General features: G+C 34.8%; 2 protein-coding genes and 2 pseudogenes across 2 annotated transcripts; 2 read left to right on the forward strand and 2 right to left on the reverse strand.

Moving 5' to 3' along the window:
• The first annotated feature begins 479 nt into the window (after positions 1-479).
• On the forward strand, positions 480-4501 carry LOC138314892 (uncharacterized; annotated as a pseudogene).
• A 981-nt stretch (positions 4502-5482) lies between these two features.
• LOC138316524 (uncharacterized) lies at positions 5483-9881 on the reverse strand (annotated as a pseudogene).
• Positions 9882-16220: 6339 nt separating this feature from the next.
• Positions 16221-19046, forward strand: LOC138314893 (uncharacterized). Its single transcript, XM_069255506.1, has 4 exons — positions 16221-16661; positions 16927-17002; positions 17383-17517; positions 17917-19046. The coding sequence occupies exons 1-4, from the start codon at positions 16377-16379 to the stop codon at positions 19044-19046; spliced, it is 1626 nt and encodes a 541-aa protein (XP_069111607.1). The 5' UTR covers positions 16221-16376.
• A 355-nt stretch (positions 19047-19401) lies between these two features.
• LOC138314894 (uncharacterized) lies at positions 19402-22029 on the reverse strand. Its single transcript, XM_069255508.1, has 2 exons — positions 21403-22029; positions 19402-20512 (listed from the first exon to the last, which is right to left on the reverse strand). Exons 1-2 carry the CDS (start codon positions 21942-21944, stop codon positions 19402-19404), a joined length of 1653 nt encoding a protein of 550 aa, XP_069111609.1. The 5' UTR covers positions 21945-22029.
• Between the last annotated feature and the right edge of the window lie 252 nt (positions 22030-22281).

Below are 22281 nucleotides of genomic sequence, written 5' to 3' on the forward strand. Positions count from 1 at the left end.
TTAACATTAAACAACTCTTTGTTTTATTTCATTTACTTAATTTTAGTAATTTTTATATATATATATATTCAAAAACGTTAGTATTAATAAATGATATGACTATGATATGTATAAATTGTATTTCAATACATGACGAGCCAATTCTGAGTTAAAAAAAAAAAATTATTACGACATCTCAATGACAGGTATCGTTTTTAATATAATTTCCGAAGAATCAAATGAAAGACAAGAATAAAGGTGTCGCCGCTGGAAAAAAGGAAATTTCATCGTTTTTTCGAAGCAAGGTAGATTTTGTTGTCGTTCAGAATGAAATTTAAAGCTATCGCACACATAATAATGCCGACGTGACAACTACTGAAATTGAAACTAGTTTGAATCAGTATTACTTGTTGATTATAAATAACAGTACAAGACGTAATCATTCGTCAATTACGCGCACAAGTGGATTGTTAAGGTCAATTGTTAATTTCATACCTGAACCTCGCGCATGCGCATAAATACCATTGAGTGGGTAACGTAAACATCCGCTTCGAGAACTTTGACAGCTGATCAGTCAACATGGTAAAGACTTGTTGCGTGTTCAAGTGCTCAAACGCGTTCAAGAAAGGCGGCAGTGTGAGTTTTTTTCGGTTTCCAAGGGATAAAAGACAGCGCAGGTATGATATCTATATGTTTTTCCTTTTATTTTGTGCTGTCGTCTGCTCAAGTTCTGTGAAGCCTGTACTGTACTGTAACTGTGCATACCACTGTACCATGATACAGTGGTGTTGTTCGTTGGTCAAATCCATGTTTTTTTGGGTTTTTTTTTAAAGTTTCATGCATTGGATCAAGGACGGTTTAGTCCTAGGTCTATGTAAACATATTTACGTGAATTAAACTCTCTGTTACTGATAAAAATACAGGGTTCATTGAATCATTATGACTCAAACGTTATCCGACTGCCTAGGGCAGGTCAGACCTGCGTATCATATTTCTGCGACTTGCTCGACTGGGCAGATGGAGATTAGTGACATGTCATTGACACTTGTTGGTTGATGTAAAATTGATATCACAGTCTTCAAAATAAAAAAAAAATACCATGCAAAAAAAGTTTTTCTGAACTTTCTACAGTAAGTTTATATATTGTAAGCTGTCTGCACATATTTCCTGGTGAGTTGTATTAGGTCAGGAGACTTGCTGCTAAATTACCACTCACAGGTGCTTGTAAAGAGAGTTTGGGATGTGTGTCTGCATATGTATCTGCTGTAGAACTTTATCATTTAGCCTACATATTAATGTAATATGTACCTATAACAGACAAAATCTCACAACTCTTGTTACAAGCCCCTTATGTAAAATTGTAAATATAACTGTACATTATGGTGCTACTGTGGCAGAGTGGTTAAGATGTCTTGACATATTACCACAGGCCCTACACCTCTGGGTCGTGAGTTCAAATCCCATGTGAGGTAGTTGTCAAGTACTAACCGCTGGTTGGTGGTTTTTCTCCGGGTGCTTTGGCTTTCCGCCACCAACAAATCTGGCATGTCATTACATGACCATATTATAATAATAATATTAAAAACTACATGTAAAACTCAAACCCTATACATTTTCCTCTAAACAAGCTGGTAGTCTTACTGTTGATACTTGACTGGTGATATATATATGTTGGTGAATAAATACCTGAAGACATGGAATTACATATTTGTAATCAAATATGCAATAGTGATCGCTTACTCTAAATTAAGTTGTCTTTATACTGCACAGGGCCTGGGTAAAGGCGGTGAATAGGGAAGGTTGGGTGCCTGGTGAACATAGCTGGATATGCTCTGATCAATTTATTGACGGCTTGGCATGGGTACGACCCGGATGATGACAATTATGCCCCAACAATATTTTCCTACAAGGAGACTGTTCCGAGCCAAACCGATCTGTCAAGACAAGAGAGATTCAATGCTAGACAGCAGTCAAAGGTATTAACTGTAAACAACTAATATGAAAAGTGAAAAGGTCAAATTAGTTTAGCACTGACAATGAGTAATGTTACTTTTTTAAGAGGTACGTGAATGTTTCTATACCAGCTATACTGTAATATACACCAGGTACAAATTATATGTGTAACAGATTATCCCTTAACACAGATGACCCAGCAGTGAATAGATTGTTTCTGTACCAGGCTTAGATACTAATTTTATTGGAAATGGAGACCACCGGTCTCCCTTAAGAAAGACAATGAGGGCCCCAGCAAATTAATCAATACAAAAAGTGCCAGAATTAGCTGACATTACCTTACAATTGATGTCAAATAAGAAAAATAAGAGGTATTACCGGTAGGTATAAATAGATATAGAGCTATGCAGACAATAATGTTTTAAATTACTAAGAATGTATAGAATTCAAGCAGCTCATATCAAGATTAGATATGTAAATCTGAGAGTAATAGTGTTGTTTAGATCTAGACTAAATTCAATTATAGTATATTCATGAAAAAATGCTTGAATAATTTTTAGGACACTTTAGAGAAAGCAGTATGGGAGAAGACAGTCCAGGAGGCGAGATATGCGTCATCACTGGCAATGCATGATGCCTATTGTGACCAAGAGGTCCCAAATATTCCCGAGGATGTAGACACTGAGCCAACAAAGCCGCTTCATGATGTCAACATCACTTCTTTCACAAACACTGGTATGTAATGATATGCTCTTAAAATAAGGATAGATTTTGTTAAATTGACATTTGTTTGTTTGTATACTTCACTTTACTTCAAGAAACTGTTAGAATCATTTAAGGACTTTACAGAAGCAAAGTTCCTGAATAAAACAGATCTGGAGGTGGAGATGTAGTGGTACAGTTGGCCCCACAAAACACACCCACATTTAAATAGACAAATAAAACATTTATAAAATATAAACTTTATAGATGTTTTGTTTATAAAGAACATAGATGCATATTTGCTGAAAAGTGTAGATGAAGTTCTGCATATATACACATTTTTGTACATGTATTATCTGAATAATATATACACATTTTTGTACATGTATTATCTGAATAACGCGCTACATTGAATATGTCTGTATCCCATTGCGTTCATACCACCTTTAACGCAATCAAAACACTGTTCAATCTCTCTGTGATAGTCTAGATATGCACATTACATATAATTGCAGAAAACACTAAATCCCTAAAATGCTAATTACTTTGTATTTGATTAGGCAGTCAATGTAATCCTGACCCCCTGCTTGAAGAAAACCGACAATTAAAGGAACAGCTCCGTGCCTTACAAGATGTCGCCAAAGCCAGATGCAGTGTCAATTTAATTCAAGGGAATGATGGGTTGACACGATTTTACACTGGTCTCCCAACTTTTGCAGTGTTTTTCTGGCTTTATAAGTAAGGATATAATATCATTTGTTTTCATTTTAATCAGTCGTATTTACCATAGGGACCTAGCAAATTTCTAACCAACAGTACCAGTATATAAACATCATGTAACTAACTTACTTTACCATCACAGCCAATCCATATCTAGTTTTTCTTCGGGTTTTTTTTTTTTGTAATTTTTTTCCCATCAAGCACAACATTAAATGCTTACACGGTACATTCATGATCTGTAGCGGTTAAAGTAAGTGACATAACACCTCCAAAGGAGATCATGGTTAAACACAATTATTGGTACTGTGTACCACCACAAGCGTAGATTCTGTTATTTTTTACTAGGTTATTGAGGTACCCATATAGGGCATTAGAGGCAAGACACCATTTAGAGCAGACAAGGAAATGTCTTTACCTAAACCAGTTTTGATATATTTATTTGTTCAAAAGTACGTACATTTTTCACTACCGTAGAGTTCACACCCTTGATATATATACATATGTATATACTGTTGGTTAGAAATTTGTGCCAGGTCCTGTGGTATTTACAATAATAAGACAGAAAACTCAAAATCAAATATAGTCAAATTAAGAAACTTTAATATTGATTATTTTTGTATTTTCAATGTTGATCAATTTAGTGTTCTCTGTAAAGTTATTTCATATACAATGTACTTATTGCTGAAACTTTAAACTACATTTAATGTGTTCTTTGTTCTATACTTCACCATAGAAAAGTAAAAGTACATCTTAAGACAAATTTTGAAATTCATGTTGAAAAGAATTATTAAGTATTAGTTATTAGTATTAGTTACAGTTTGGGATAGCCGTGACTTTACCATTCATAAAATTGGTCTCAAACCCTTTGAGTTTTATACCATTATTCAATCCTTAAATAGATCTTTCCCAAAAATACGAACCTCTGATTATATTTGTTTTTTAAGTTTCTTGTGGAGTAAAGCATCTCGCATGACATACTGGAGGGGCGATTCAACTACCTCAAACACTGATCGTACCAGGATTTCGACCCCCATGCTGCAGCCTATCGATCAGCTATTTGCAGTTTTGATGAGACTCCGACTTGGACTATTTGTACAAGATGTGGCGCAGAGATTCTGCATTTCTTCGTCAACATTTTCTTCCTATTTTACTACATGGATAAGTTTATTACATTTTGAGCTTAAACAAATTAACCCGTTTCCGTCTAGAGAAATCATTGATAGAAATATGCCATCTTGTTTCAAGTCGAAATATTCAAATACCCGTATTATACTAGACTGTACAGAGCTATATATTCAAAGATTTTCCAGTTTATCAAATCAAAGTATGTCTTTTTCTAATTATAAGCACCATAATACAATAAAGTTTTTAGTAGGGATAAGTCCATCTGGTGTCATAACATATGTTTCTGAAGCCTGGGGTGGTAAGGCATCAGACAGGAAAATTACTGAATCATCTGGCCTCTTAGATCTTTTAGATAAACATGATAGTGTTATGGCAGATAAAGGTTTCACAATTGCCGATTTGTTAGAAAAATACAATTGCCATTTGAATATTCCACCATTTAAGGGTAGCACTGATCAGTTTTCAACTGAAAATGTTTTTAAAACACAGGAAATCGCCCAACTCCGAATACATGTAGAGAGAAGTATTGGACGAGTTAAAAATTATCATATCCTAAATGGAGTTATACCAATAACTTTAGCACCATTGGCCTCAAAAATGTTTCAGATATGTTGTTGGTTGACAAACCTAGATTTGCCTCTAGTAGACAACAAGAGTTAAAGTGTATATTGTTATTGTGAAATAATCACACACTGGTGCATGAAATTATACATACAGTAATGTACAATTCAATTTACTGAATGGTCATTTCAAGGAAAAAATGTTGGATTTTGAGACTTTCAAGAGGCCAGGTTAAGTTTTGATGCAAGTGTTGAACATTTATATAGAATTACTGAAAAGGGTATGAAAGGTCATTTTAAGGGAAAAAAGTGGTGGATTTTGAGAATTTCAAGAGGCCAGGTTAAGGTTTTGATGCAAGTATTGAACATTTATATAGAATTACTGAAAAGGGTATGAATGGTCATTTCAAGGGAAACAAATGTTGGATTTTGAGAATTGCAAGTGTTGAACATTTAAATAGGATTTGTATTGTTATTGTGAAATAATCACACACTGTACTTGTATTTAACTTCATGCATGATAATTTCATGGAATATTTCAATTTTGTGTATCAATCTTTATCTAGTTGATGATAAGAAATTACTTTAGACCTTTGATTACATGGTCAAAGAATTGTTGTTTGACTACAAGTTATATTTATGATTTGCCATAAACAAGATGTACTCATGCAGTAATATATTCTTGCCAACACTGTATGATTTTTTTTCATTTGATATTAATATGCTTTTTCAACATAATATAAAAGAAAAGAGATAGATTAAAAAAGATATCACTATCTCACTTAGTGCCTTCCAGTCAATACTGATTTTAACATCAAGGTTTCAGTTTGCCTTAACACTGTGTTATGTTTACTGAGGCGCAGTAATGTCTTGATGTAATGTCTTGATATGAACACTGTGTAATTTATGATTTATATATAGAATTTACTGTAAACATGGTCCATGTAAAATTGAACTAATTTTGGCATCATAAAACTAACATGCTCATTATCAAACATAACTCTTTCAATAAAGATGTTATTGGACTTGGCTGCAGTCCACACTACAAAGTCACACCAAGGTAAACCCATAATGGCCATCTCTCCTTGAACCTGTGCATAGTATTTGTGTGGTTTTTTTTTTCAATTTTAACCCTGCGTTGGTCATCTCTAAACAGAAAGAGTTATTGTTCATGTCTGCAATTTTGTTGATTTCCATTTCATTGACTGCTATCCCTCCAATAGAAAAGGGGCATTTGATTTCAAGCAAACCTTCCCTGTCGCAATCAAACACACGCCCATCACTAGATGCTCCCAGAAATGTATGGGTGGGCAGCAGTGTAAGGCCCGTAGGAAATATACAAAGATTTGTTACTGCCCTCTTCAGCTGACCATACTGGACTCTGGCAGGGTTCTCATGATCCATTCCCCACTGTATGGCGTCGGGTAACCGATCGTATCTACAAAACAAAATATTTTATATAATTGTCACTTTCTGCTTTTTGAAATATCACATTTTTTGATGCAATTTTTCCTCTATAAATTCCTTATATTGTTACAACTTATAATACTGGCTGACTAAATTTTGTATGGTGAAAAGGTAGAATGATATCTGTAGTATCAAAGTATATTTTTGGTTCATTCTATTGTGTTGTTACATATAGTGTTTGTTTCAATGAGATTTGAAATTGTTTTATAAATATTATGTGTGAGAGATGCATGAAACCGTTTTTAAATATTGTGTGAGAGAGATACATGAAACTTTTTATAAATATTGTGTGAGAGAGGTACAGTATTAACTTGAATTGTGATGATTTGAAAAGATTATTTGGTGAAATATGATTTTATCATTCACTTTATTAAAGGTTTTGGAAAGATACCAACTTTTCTTTTTTCTTACATAACTAAGTTTTATTTAAATTAATATACAAGACCTGCAAAACAGTATGCTGAAAAACATGTAAAATCAGAAATGATTTTAATCATACTGCATGATTTTAACAAAAGCAAAAAACAAGTTTTCATTATCAAAATACAAAGACCATCTGTCTATAAACCATTAAAAAATTGTTAGTGGTCTTTATAGACAGGTTTGGCTGTTGTACATACTTGTCAAGTTTGGATCCTTCCACAATACGTTTGACCAGAGAATTAGGCTGTGGACCAGCAGATAACACATCTCCAAAAATTGAACTGGTGATCCTCCCCTTGTGAAGCTCTCTCCACAGAAGGCAATTTCTCTGGTCTCTAGTGTGCTCCTCTATGTAAGTGGATAGCTTGATATCAATCACAGGAGGTGGTACTAAATGTAAAAAAATCCATTCTGATTCACATTGATAAATCTTGAACATAATCATCTTTTAATTTGAGTTTTATGAGCTTAAATGTCCTATAATCAGCAAAGGTGATTTAAGGATGCAGCAGTTTGTTGGAGGAGGAAAATGGGGAGTATCCAGAGAAAAACCACCAACCAGTCATCATTACATGATACTGCCCCACATAGGATTCAAATTCAGCAATCCGCGAGGTACAAAGATTTTGGTAATATGTCGGGACATCTCCACCACTTGGCCACTACAGCAAATCAATTTCACATTTTTTAGCAAAATCATTGTTATCGCTATAAAAAAAATTAAATAGATGTTTACCAATTTAATTCTGTTCTGTTAATGCTGCTAGAAAATAATTTATCCTCTTCTATAAGCATTTATGGGTAAAATTCATCAATAAATATGGTCACAAATTACAATATCATGTTAGTTGAAAATCGATGAAATTGAGACATTATAATTAAATTTTATACTTATAGTGATATGAATTTGGTATGCACCTACCATGATTATATATATATATATATGTAGAAATACACTAAAACAACAAATTTTACTTACAGTTGTCACTAGAAAACACCATCTGCTCCATTTGTCTTTGGAGTGGGTCGATATATGTAGACACATCCTCTTCATACAGGAAATCTGGTGCACGGTCAGGTATATTCCATAAATGAGTCATACCTAAGAAACAATTACTGTGTTTCAGTATATATGACTTTATAAACACTTATTTTTGGTTTTATTAGTTTAACGTCCTATTAACAGCCAGGGTTATGTAAGGACGTGCCAGGTTTGTTGGTGGAGGAAAGCCGGAGTCCCCGGAGAAAAAACACCGGCCAATGGTCAGTACCTGGCAACTGGCCCACATGGGATTCAAACCCGCATCCCAGAGGTGGAGGGCTTGTGGTTATATGTCGAGACATCTTAACCACTCATTCACCGCGTTACAGCATAACAAGTCATAAATACCAGCATATGTAACAATGTTGTTTTATAGTTCTGTAAAGAAAGTTCTGTGATTGAGTTACCTCTGATGTGTCTATTTGTAAAGGATTGCTTGTTCATTTCTTTTGTAAAAATGAAGGATTAACCATATGCCGAAAAGTACTAATGTATTAGAAATGTTTTTTTTTGTTAGACATGATTTGTTATTGGATCAGTGCACTATTACCTGTTCCAGGAAATATCTCCTTCAGTTTCTGTAGTTCATGAAGTATTCTGCCATTGTCTAGACACCTGTCCTCAGAGTGCCGAGGGTCAAAGGTCATGGCAGGTGGTGTGTGGTCTTCTTTAGACAGATGAAAGGTACTCAAAGGTTGGGGTTTTACACTGGCCCTTGGTACATTCCAAGAGCACAATGTTGATGTGCATGAATTATCCTGGCATGCAGTATCAGTCTTATGGTTTGCTAAATAAAACAGCAAGCAACCAACATGGCTGCAAGACTGAGAGAGACTGAAAAATACAAAGAATATCAGGATGTTTTAATTTGTTATCAAAATTAAAAACTATGTGAAAATATATAAACAAACTTAACATATAGCACAATTTAAATGTTGAATGATCAGATCCTATAATATGTATATAACAGTTTAAATTTGTATATGGGGTTTACTACTGACCATGTATTCTTGAAATCTTCACAGATAACAAAGAATTAAAGATGAAAAAAATGTTTTAGAATTATTAACTGATTTTTTAATAGTTTTTTTCATTTAATTTCTTATTTCTGAAATTATACACCAGTTGTTAATCAACATTTATTATTACAATTCTTCGTCAAAATATATATATATAATTACCCCACAGTGCACTGACAGTATGCATGTGTCACTGTGTATTTGCCATTTGTAGTCTGTATACAGGCATACACCCTTTAGTGTATGTCTTTCATGCTGGAGAGACAGCTTGCTTTCACATAAATTATGTCTGCATTAATCTGTAAAAGAATAAATTACAGATATGCCATAGGCCTAGTTCATTGCCAATAACCTAGGTATTCACGCTAAATTTGAGAAGAAATCTGAAAAGAAAACAATAACACCGACAAAACATTAAGTTAACTCACCTCAGAAAAGCAAATATCTTTGAGGTCGTTAGCATCGTAATGCTGCATGGCACGATCCAATCCCTTGTAGTTATTGACCGAAGTGTCCTTGTCACAACACTTTCTAACGATCATAAAACTGTATATTGACGCAAACGTTATTTGTCTAGGTTGCGTCTTGACGTAGCATGGGGCATTGAAAGGAGGAAGGTTTTCCTTGAGTTGATTGCTGGATGTAGAACATGTCGGCGTTAAAGCTTCTTCTGGAGCTTGTGTTTCCAGAATAGAGTTGATAATGTCTTCTTTCTTCTTTTTCTTCACATCTATATTTTTCTCCACCGCGATGCTTTTAAGATGAGAAAATGGTACGCGGTTTAAACTTTCGCGGGTAGCCATATTGTTTACGCTAGTTACGATGGAATGCGGAAGCGGAAAGTCGGATACCCACTCAATGCCATTTCTGCGCATGTCTGCATAAATTAGTGAAGAGGTCTATTGCATGATCGTAAAAGGCGACTAAATTTAAGATCGTATCTTTTCTCTTCTAAAATTTGTTGCTTGCATTGGCTGATGAAGAAAGTAAATCTCGTACAAATGAAGTGTTAATTTTGTTGCTTGCATGCAAACAAAATCAATAATCAATCCTTATATTTACGTTTACCAGTTTAAAAATCCCGCTGTTGAAAAAAGTCAAACTATATGAATTTGGTATAAGAGTATTATACTTTGCAACATTGTACTAGTTATGCATTTCAAGCTACGGAACATTCGCCAGTTAGTTCTTCAAAAACAAAAACTGTTGCGCTACTAGAAGTGCAGTCAATGTCTAATCTGTATTTATCTATTTCTCATAATCACTATTCTATTTATCTGTAACTCACATATTTCATGTATTTATTCATCTAAAAGATATAGTATTGTTTGGTACTGTAAGTTATATCGGCCCTGCAGGTAGGGCGTTAGAATTGTACCTGCTGCCCCTATTGCATGATCGTAAAAGGCGACTAAATTTAGGATCTTATCTTTTCTATTCTTCCTACCTGACTTTATCCTTCCTAATGCCTCCCTTGGCACCGCCTCACTTTTGGCCTTGAGTTGAGCGTTCGCCCCTGTGAGGAAGGCTCTGGGTTCTGTCCCCTGGCCGAGACACACCAAAGTCTGTAAAAGTGGTAGTTTCTGCTCCTGCTTAGCGCTCAGCAAAAAGGGAGTGGGACGACTGGTTTGCCCGTTGTCAGTATAATGTGACCGGGTGGGGTGGGGTGCCTGGTGTCTTCGGCGGCCTGCTTCAGTGATATAGCACTATAAAAAGGGCAACAGTTCCACTATACAAGAAGACACAACACGAATATACCGCAGTCCCAAAACACGCACCTCGCACAACATACACGCAACACACCGCATACATGGGAGGCCGTCCTTGCATGACCATAGCTGTTAATAGGACGTTAATTAATCAAACAAACAAACTGTAAGTTATACCGTATAATATCCTCTTTCAATATTAAATGTTTATGACTGGTTAAAAATAGTTAATAAGTTCAGGCTTTAGATCGGTGGTTTTCAATGGGGTACTCTGGGTTCCCACAAGTAATTGACACATCCTTAAATGACTACGAAACCTAATCAATCTATTTAAAAAAAACTATGTTTTTGTGTTTAGTTTCAACGTATTTTATTGCAAACAAATTTAGAAAAGGATCGGGCACAAATTATTACAACTTATTAAAGCCCTCTCCCAACAATAATGACATATACATAATGACAATTGTTTTAAATTCATATAGATAATGAATAAATAAATAAATATTTTTAGAGAGAGAGAGACTGAGTGAGAGAGAGAGAGCATTACATTTTTATTTTGGATGGGCAAAAAATGAATATATATGATGTGTTAAATAATACACGCAACAATAGTATATATTGAATAAAGCATACACTGTGTAACAAACAAGGGTAAATAATGTATTTGGCCAGTCACAATGCATGGTTACAATATTGATTTCTCAAAACATTTTGCTGCCCTTTATAATATGTTGAACACATATGAATACAAATGTAGTTCCGAATTGATATTTGAAGATAGTTCTTGACTACCAAATAGTAATTCAAGATCTAAGGGAATATTCAAATTCAAATTATTTAATTTCTGAACTAAAATGTTTCTTTTTATATCAAAAAGAACACACTGAAAGAAAAAAACGATAAGCATTCTCACATAAATGTCCACACAAACAGCTCGGAGTTTCTGCAAGGTTCACTCGAAATAAATCATAATTTAAGGAACTACACTGGTGCCTGAGCTTAGTATGAATAATATCAATTTTGCGGTCGCCGATGCCAAATAAAGGAGGAGGTGAGATATGGTTAATAGGTTTTAGAGAATTTTTGAAAATTGTAATTGAAGCTGACGATCAAATATTATTGTCTAGGGAGTTCCAACAACAAAGTGTTGACGGTAAAAATGAAGATGAAGTTGACGATAATCTATGATATGGAATTCTATAGTTATTTACATTTCTCGATGAATATCTAACATTACATTGAACAGTAGAAGAAAGTATGGAAGACAGATATTCTGGAGTTTGATCGTTATGCATCGTATACAAAAGTTGAAATGTTCTTCTCTTTCTTCTATCCGATTATGTTTTTAAACTAGTTTCAAAATGTAAGGCATGAACACTTGCATATGATGGAAGACCCGTGACAATTCTTGCAGCTTCGCGTTGAGCTTTTTCTAACTTTTCAGCTTCTAAAATAGTACAGCCATCCAACAATTCACAAGCATACTCTAAGATTGGTGAAATAAAAATTAAGTAAATTCTCAAGAGAGCATCTCTTCTTAATATAAATTTCAATTTACTCTTAGCATTTGTTTTCTTCATAACTGAAGAGTATATAGCTTTTATCAGGATTAAAAAGACCAACCAGGTTTTGGCCCACGTATTAAGAGCTTCAAGATCTCTATTTAGGATAGTTTGAATTTCAAAACAGGAAGAAGAGGAACATTGGAGAGAGGTATCATCAGGGAACAGACGAGATGAAGAATAAAAAATATCGGCTATATCATTTATGTATATCAAAAATAAAAAAGGTCCTACAATAGAACCTTTCGGAACTCTGGCATCAGTAGAGCTCAATTTTGAGATGACTTCATTTATACAAACCATTTGCTGCCTTTGATTTAAGTAGTCCTTTAACCAAACGATCAGTTCGCCACCAATTCCATGTTTTTGTGTTCATTTATCAGCTACTTTCACTCATTCATTTTAGTCATTAAATCATTTTAATTATTCATTTATTCATTTCTGTTTCAGCCGTGCTTTGAACATTGTACCTTTTGGGCCGACAAGTTAAACAACTTATTCCTAAAATGGAGTCACCGACAAGGGGATTTAACTCATTTTATGAAAATGCTAGACATAGTTGCTTTTCCATAGATTACCTGGGTATTTATTTGTGAGTATAATTTGTCTTTTTATCTATATATTTCTCTTCTATACTCCTTTGGTTCAATAATGAGAGGTATCAATTTCTTCGAAGTGAATAGTCGAGTGAAAATTCGAGCTCCCTTCCATTGTCTGTAGTAGTGTGGTAAACGAGGTCATTTGAGGTGAATTGTGTAATGCTCTCACTTCCAGATCATGTAATTGACTAGTTTACATCAATATGTTAGTGTAAGATAAGTTTTATTCTATTTTCAAAATCATTTTCTTTAAAATAGGCACTTTTAAAGCTCTGACCAGCTTTTCGGGTTCAAATTTTGATTAAGATTTGATCTTATCATTCCTTGGAAACCTTTAGAGGTTAATAATTCCTTCTTTACTTCAATTGGTATACATAAATAATTTTGAAACAGCTCATTTAGGGCAAATTTGAGATTTTTGATGCTGTTCTGTTGCCATATTTTATTTGCTGCACCATTACATTTCTTTATGACATTATTTTGTTTACTTAGTTATACTTCTTTAGTATTGAGCCAGTTATGGAACTTTGCTTTCCTTAAATTCCCAGTTCTGAATATTTTTGCTAGAAATTCCAAAAATGGGGGGTGGGGTAAAGAATATGAGTTATGTCCTCCTGATCTTCAAGTTTATTTCAGTTGTTAACATTTCCCTGTAGTACATTACCTATGCTATATTTATAAATAAAAGTCAAAAGTCTAGGTTAAAGTTTTATATTTAAATATTTTTCATTTCAAAATTGTTTAAATTCTCATAATACTTCTTCCACATCTTTAAGTACACAACTTGCAGTACCAGACCAACGCATGCAGCGAGCCAACTCTCACTTAAGAATAAGACTTTATGGGCATATAGCTTTCCAATAATGGTAATTTGAAAAAAAAAAGTTAAATGTTGTTCAATGTGATGGGAGGCCGTATTTCCTGGTTTCATCCAGGACAACGACAATGATTCTTTTGAAGTGAAAACAATGCATTGCATAGGAAAGACTACTTTTTTTCTGGCCGATGATAGATGAAATCTTGTAAATTTAATGGTTGAAGTAATTTGCATTTGGCATTCCAATTTGTTTAATTATTAATAGATTCAACGGTTCACGTAAGTTGCATGGTTGTGTCATCTAAAACCTATCCTTGCTTCTATGCGATATGCTCCTGTCTCCTCACAGAGTAACGAGGTTTTCACGAAATATTATGTGCAGTTTTATATGTAAATAGATCAGACATTGTTATGAATGACTCCAATAACCACACATTTCAGTACTATCACATGCCTTCCATACCGTAACAACTGTGCCCTCACCGTCACAAAACATATATGGGTTTAAATTGCATATTTTAACACGCATTTTCAGATACTTTGTTTTGTTTGTTTGATTATTTCAACGTCCTTGTAACAGCCAGGGTCATGTAAGGATTTTCAGATACAAAAATACCTAGTAGGAAGGCTTTTAAATATGTTGTTTAGTTAAAGAAGAGAGAGAGAGAGAGAGAAAAAAAACCACCCATGGCATTAATTTCATGAAATGTAGACGTTGATAGATTAACTAAATGATTTAGAGGGACATTCTGTACCGTTGCTTGTTTGTTTGATTTATTAACGTCCTATTAACAGCTATGGTCATGTAAGGGCGGCCTCCCGTGTATGCAGTGTGTTGCGTGTATGTTGTGCGAGGTGAGTGTACTGGGAGACTGCGGTATGTTCGTGTTGTGTCTTCTTGTATAGTGGAACTGTTGCCCTTTTTATAGTGCTATATCACTGAAGCATGCCGCCGAAGACACCAAGCAACACACCCCACCCGGTCACATTATAATGACAACGGACGAACCAGTCGTCCCACTCCCTGTGTGCTGAACGCTAAGCAGGAGCAGAAACTACCACTTTTATAGACTTTGGTGTGTCTCGGCCAGGGGACAGAACCCAGAGCCTTCCTCACATGGGCGAACGCTCAACTCAAGGCCAAAAGTGAGGCGGTGCCAAGGTAGGCATTAGGAAAGATAAAGTCAATTAGAAAGAAGAGAAAAGATAAGATCCTAAATTTAGTCGCCTTTTACGATCATGCAATAGGGGCAGCAGGCACAATTCTAACGCCCTACCTGCAGGGCCACTGTACCGTTGCACAACATAAATTGTTTTAATAATCTAAAACTAAAATAATGGTTTGTTTGTTTGATAATTTAACAGCCAGGGTCATGTCAGGACGGCCCCCGTGTATGCAATGTGTTGCGTATATGTGTGCGATTACATGTTTTGGGAGACTGTGGTATATTCATGTTGTGTCTTCTTGTATTTCTTGTATATTGGAACTTTTGCCATTTTTATAGTTTAAAGTGCTATATCACTGAAGCATGCCGCCGAAGACACCAATCAACACACCCATCCGGTCACATTATACTTGACGAAATACAACAATACAGTTCATAACTATTAAAATTAATAAGGAAACACCAAAATTACCCAAATATAACATTTATTATTAAGGCTGGAAGTCATTGTACTCGGATGTAAAATCGTGATGGTATGGAAATTAATTTGACCTTAACATCGCCATATCGATTGATTTAACGTTGACCATGGCATTTTTTGTGCATGGCGAAATATCAAAATGCGTCGTATTGGGCTGACATACATCTGAAATATTCTTGGAACAAATTGTACACATGACCCTGCCTGTTAATAGGACGTTAATTAATCAAACAAACTAATGACATATATGGTTAACTGTCCAATACGTCCAAAATCTCTTAGGTGGAATCACGGTGACATATCAACACAAAAGAGTCTTATTACAAGTGCACAATATTTGGACAAGGTGTACGCTCCATTGGCTGTTCTTTATGCTCGAGGATATCCGGAAAATGTACGAGATCAATTGAATGAACAGTCCACGTTTTTAGGTAATTCACACAGAATCCAACAATGCGAATCACCGACAATTTTTCTTCTAGTGCGAAACATGTGATTGCCTTTCATCAACATTAGGCAGTTCGTGCAGACACTTGAGATGACGCAGGTAGGTGTGGTCATAACAGTAATTATTATTATTAGTTATTTAGTTTAGGTGTTTGCATGCGCTTAATGTCGCCGTAGTGGATTTATTAAAACTCTCGTGTAAACAGTGAAAGCTGTTTGTTTTAATTAGGGAGAAATTTCTCCGCTTTGACTCATACTGAAATTTTGTCGGAAATAAAATTATTTCAAACCTTGAACCGATCGATCTATAATTAAGGTTAATATTTTTAAGTGATTAGATACATGCGACCTTCATACTCACCAAATTCTTGCTGTAATTTAGTGTAAGCTTATATGTAAATCGGATATCAAATATAAGTTTACGTTCATTGAAGTCATGACTATCAATACGCCGTTTCCGAGATAAAAGAACTCTTCTGATGCGGAGATAGAAATAGGTGATCTGATCATGTGACCGCCAAGAATTTAGGGCACTTTTTTGATGGCGTCATTAGCGACCAGCCCAGCTTCACGCAATCGCTGTATATGCACATTAATGCAGTGAAATGGGCAGAGCCAAAGGTGAGAACTCTAAGACAAAATACTGGTGTGCTGTTCCAGGATGTATTTCCGACAGCCGCAAATCTTTGAATTTAGATAAATACCCATGGATGCGAAATGTAACATTCAGATCATTCCCTACGGTGAAGAGACAACCCCGGTTAAGATCACGATGGTTATCTATGATACGGCGGTTAGATTACAATCCTAAACCATGGCACAGGGTTTGCAGCAGACACTTTAATGAGGAATCGGACATCCCGGAACTCTTTCCGTGGAACAACTATAAAGTAAGTAAACACGTAAACGGCATTATTATAGGCGAATGAAAACTGACAATACTTTACATTGTTGATCTTGTACGTATAATGTAAACACGGAAACAGTATCTTATGCAATATGTATTTATTTTAAAGTAGATTTTTTTTTATAATAAAACCTGTACAATACATATCATACTGAACAGACCTTATACAATGAAAGTCTTGAATTGAAAAAAAAAATGTTTCAATCTAAATACACTTGTAATAGGAAAAATAATTTTCATTTCATTAGGAATCCAACAATATGCGTTCAATGGCTGCAATTCAAAAGCGAGAGACATGGAAATCAGTAAAGACAGTTACTCAAGGTAAAGTGTTGGTTTTGTGGAATCAATCCCTGTATGCTGTACTTTTAAGTAAACATATCCTGTCAGTTTAATAGCCATTTCATACTTTGTATGGAGGCTGAATTAAGTTTACCATTACTGATTTTTAATTAGTTGGTACAGGTAGTCTGGATAAAGTTTGGAGGGGTCTTGTAAAGCTTACCCCATGGTAGATTGTTGTCCTTTTTTCATTGTATTTTTATAGACTACACAGCTATATAGATTTTTTTCTTTCGAAACTAGTAATCATGAATAAAATCAATGTTATTATTTCCTTTTGTTGGAGGAAATTTTATATAAAATATCAATACAACATAAAAAGGTATGTAATTTTATATTTTGTACAATGAACATTTTTCCAGAAGATGAATCAGATGGACAACAGACTGATGTGGACTTTGATCCTGAGCCTAGACCAGTGGATGAAAACGTTGAGATATTCCAGGACAACCAGCTGCCATGTGTTGTGTGTGAAATGGATGTAACAACCAGTCTAGGTAAGGATCCTGAGTATGATAATGCCAAATACAGTAACAAAACATGTGCATGGCTGTCCATGTTTAATGTACATGTAGGTTCATTTTCTTTTTCTGAACATATTTAGTTATGGGATAACAACATACTCTGACTAAACTATTTTAACAGGTAGATATACATGTAAGTATCTGTTTTCTAATGTCAAAACCTGATGTCAAGGTCAGAGGAAATTTGGATTAGCTTAATTATATTCATAAATTTCATAATTCAAATGAATAATACTAAATTGTAAAATTAATATCTTTTCATCAGTAAAGTCTGAATAATTTGATAATCCATATGTGAAAAGTATTATGTGTACAACACACATATACATTGATATTTGGACCTTTATATGTTATTCTTTATTTATTTTGTAGAAAGTCAACAAAGTAGCAGCACAAGAATGGATGACCATGATTACATATGCACGGGCAGTCCATCAACAGTGTCTTATACAGAGTTTTCTACACAAACTGATCTAACATTAAATGATATAGCTAATCTAGAGAAGATTTCAAAGAAGCTTGAAGACAAAGATACACTTCTCAGAGACTGTTTTACAGAGAAAATAACTGAAAGTGATGAGAGCATCAGAAAGTATACAGGTATACCAAATCTTGAAATTTTCAATGAATTAAACAACATATGTGAGGAGTATGAACCAAATTTGAAATACTGGAGAGACAATAGCAGTCACGAGGATAAAAAGTATCAAAGAACAGGTGATAAACCAGGTCCAAAAAGAAAGCTTACAAGACACCACGAATTCTTGATGACCATGATGCGGTTGAGACTCGCACTTCCCACCTTTCTATTGGCAGCTATATTTGGTGTTTCTAACTCCAGAGTATCATCCATATTTACAACATGGATCTTCTACTTATATCACATCTTCAAAGACATGATCATTTGGCCCTCTAGAAACCTAATAAGAAAACACATGCCAAATTCCTTTAGGAAATCGTTTCCCAACACAACTTGTATTATCGACTGTTCTGAGATTTTCATACAACGACCACGTGATCCTTCTGTACAGGCTAAAACTTACAGTACTTACAAAGCTCACAATACTTACAAGTTTCTGATTTCTATCACTCCAACAGGTATGATAAACTTTGTTTCACAAATATGGGGAGGGAACACGTCAGACAGGTATATTACTATGAACAGTGGCTTTTTGGATCTACTTGCACCTGGAGATGAGGTTATGGCTGACCGTGGGTTCACTATCAGGGATCTTCTGACAGAAAGACATGTCCTGCTGAACATACCCCCATTTACAAGAAAATGCAACTGGGGAAAAGGAAAGAGACTAAATGCATCGGAAATCCGAAAAACGAGACTCATTGCAAACCTTCGAATTCATGTCGAAAGAGCCATACAGCGACTAAAAACTTTCAAATTAATTTCTCAGATTATCCCTTGGAATATGAAATCAGTTGTAAATCCTATGGTAGTTGTTGCAGCCTTTATCTGTAATCTGATGAAACCTTTAGTGAAGAAGTAAAAATGTTGCAACCTCATATTATTCCTTACTGATGTAAAGTAAACAAATGAACAAAAGTTCATGAAAAAGATAATGGCCAATTTTCTTTATAATTTACCAAATTTATATCATTTCAATATCTAGTTTTATTCCAAGTTACAGTGATTTTTCTTTGACATACATAGTGATTTAGTTATTAACTAAGTAACTGGATTAATATATTGATTGATCATTTGTTATTCATAGTTATAACACACTGTGCTAAATAAGTCTAAATGAAACATCTATTTTTCTTAAGCATTGTACTTGATGTAATCTAATTTCCTGTATTACAAACTATGACATATGTACATGCATTTGAGATACAATGAACATTTCATTGTGGTGCTGGGAACTTTAGGAACTTTGTGAAAAAGGCAGTTGCCTTTTGGACACAGTCATGGTAGTGTACAGAATCAAAGGCTACTCTGTCTACTGAAAGCCCTTTTCGAGTGAAAAAAACAAAATCACACCAAGGCTTACCTGTGACACCCATTTGAGTTTGAATTTGAGTATACCATTTAGTAGTTTTCTTAAGTTTAACTTGGCCATCTTCCAGACAAAGATTATAATCTTGAATATCTGCAACCTCTACTGGTGTAAGGAACTGATATGCAAATGAGCATTTGACCTCAATGATTCCCTCCCCACAACACTCACATTCTACAAGCCCATCAGGGGTGGCACCAATAAATGGATGCTGTTTGCTTATGAATAAGCCACATTTTGTAACCTCACTCTTGTGATGACATTTTTCATACTGCATTGTGTATTGCGTAAGAGCAACTTTCTCCATGGTTTTACCATATTCTGTTGCATTAAGAGAGTAATTGTTTGAAACTCCCATGATTTGTTTAACAATGTAGTTATCAGGTTTTAATCTGTCAAGTCTACACCTTACAACTGAACCCATAACAGATGCTGTGATCCTTCCTTTCCTGTAATTAAACCATAAGTCAGTTTTTAATTCATCAGATGATTCAGTTTGAACATAATCAACAAATTCATTGGTATGTATATCCTGTAGATGTTTAAACAAGGAAGCATCACTTTTCTCTTTATTCAGTTCATTTTCAAAGTACTTTGTCAGTATTTGTGGCATGGATGGAAATCTATCCTCAATTTCAGTTTCAATATTTGTTGCCTGAGTGGATTCCCTAGATTGAAGAAATACTGATCCATGATCTTCACACACCTTGTAAAGTCTTTCTTTAATGTCCGAGGTGTTCAAACAAGGCTTAGATGATACAGGGTTAAACTGATCACATTTACCATCTTTGTGTCTGTAATGTAGATCAGTGACCGTAGATGGTTGAGAGGGCTGGCGTGGTTTATCCCACTTACAAAGTACATCTGTTCCAGCTTCAGTACCTCTGTCACGATGTCGCTCACAGAAGGAATTAACAGCAAACAGTAGGGCTACACAGTGCTTGCAACTACCGTCATCACTACAAAAAAAAAACCATATGTAAACAAAATTAAAAGGTTTAAATCAAATAGCCTTTGAAATATTAAGCTGTTGAGGAATATGTGATAAGCTACAGAGTTTATCTTTATTTTACTTCTTAACTAGCCTATACTAGAATATTGTACAAATCATGAACAAACCAAAACAAAACTAGAGAATATAATAGAGAGAAAAAATAAGGAAACTGAACAAACCGAAGTGAGAAAACATCAGCTAAATTGGCATGGTTGCTCCTGTATATGTAGGTGGTATGTTTATAGCACCATGTTCATCCTGAAAAAAAAGACAAAAAAAACCACAAAGCATCTTGTTCCTCTGACAATTTACCGCCAAATAATTTAATGTAACAAACTTAAGGGACTAACTTTACATAATTATATATGTTAAAATTAAAGCATATGTGAATTCCTATTCAGGGTATAAATTATATAAAACAGTGAAACAACAACGAATTAAATTTATTTATGAAATACATTGTATATTAATATATTCCTGTTTGTCAAGTGTATATGGTTCCGAAATTGTTGTTATTTATTCACTGTGTTGATTATAAGAAAATATGTAAATTAATTTGAAAGTCATAGAACAATGTACCTGCATTTGGTTAATTTGTTTATGGAAACATTTGTACTGTACATGTATATAATACATTTTAACACATGCATGTACAGGGGAGAATGGATTTGCATATTATATGTAGTTAACGGTTTTCATGTATGTACATTTAATTTCTGTACATGTATTAAACAGCAAAACCTAAATCAATGTCTTTGTCATATGTACGTTATACATGTACGTAACATGTATATCAATACTGTATGTGGAGAGATCGATACATTGTACACGTAAAAAGGTGTTTTATTTACTTACGCAACACATGTACATCCGCCAGACTTGATAAAGCCTTTAGTTCCCATAAGTATCCAGCAATCGTATGGCTCCCCGCTCTGTCGTGTCTCAGGTATACACTTGGCTTTCATATATACATGACCGTGCTGCTGGTGATACACGACATTACTGATGTGGTTCTGTTGGAAAAGTTTATAGGCATTGTCATCTTTATAATGCCGTATCCTGTCTTGGCCCCAACCACAATCACTACTGAGATACACAAGGACATCCCCAAACTCAATATCGGGTAGTTGAGACAGGTTACAAAGCCAATCGCAACTTGGTATAGTAAAAACATCGGGCATCAACAACTGACCTCCGGTTTCGTCCGTGATCGTCCTCCTATTTAGAGATGTTTCTTTGTAATCGTCTGTCTCGAGACACGATAAACTTAACTGATCGGCCACTTCGGCTAATTTCACAAGTGCCCCTTTAGTTTTGTTAGACGTAGTTATTCCCCTCTCTGTTAAATAACTCCGCAACTCGGGAACTGTCATTGAATTCTTTGAACTGGCCGCCATTTTGTACAGAAGATGCCCTAAATAAAGTCACGTGGTGATGAAAGTCACATGACCAAACCGGCTGACGGCTGTATCCCGGAAACGGCGTATTACATCTACATCCTGTCGAATCTGACATTGTATCTTATAGTATTCCCATATACCAAGTTTAGTCGACAACAATACCCAATTTTTCCGACAAGGTCTAATCAAATCGAAACGGTCACTTTGATGGTGTCAGATTATATAATTAAATAGTTTTCTCTGTATTTTTAATACATACTGTATATATCTTGATCCTACATCAAAACTCAACTGGAGAGAAATGATGCGGAAACCAAACGAAGTGAAAATATGC

The sequence above is a fragment of the Argopecten irradians genome, chromosome 2, assembly GCF_041381155.1.
Source record: "Argopecten irradians isolate NY chromosome 2, Ai_NY, whole genome shotgun sequence".
In the NCBI taxonomy this organism is placed as follows: domain Eukaryota; kingdom Metazoa; phylum Mollusca; class Bivalvia; order Pectinida; family Pectinidae; genus Argopecten; species Argopecten irradians.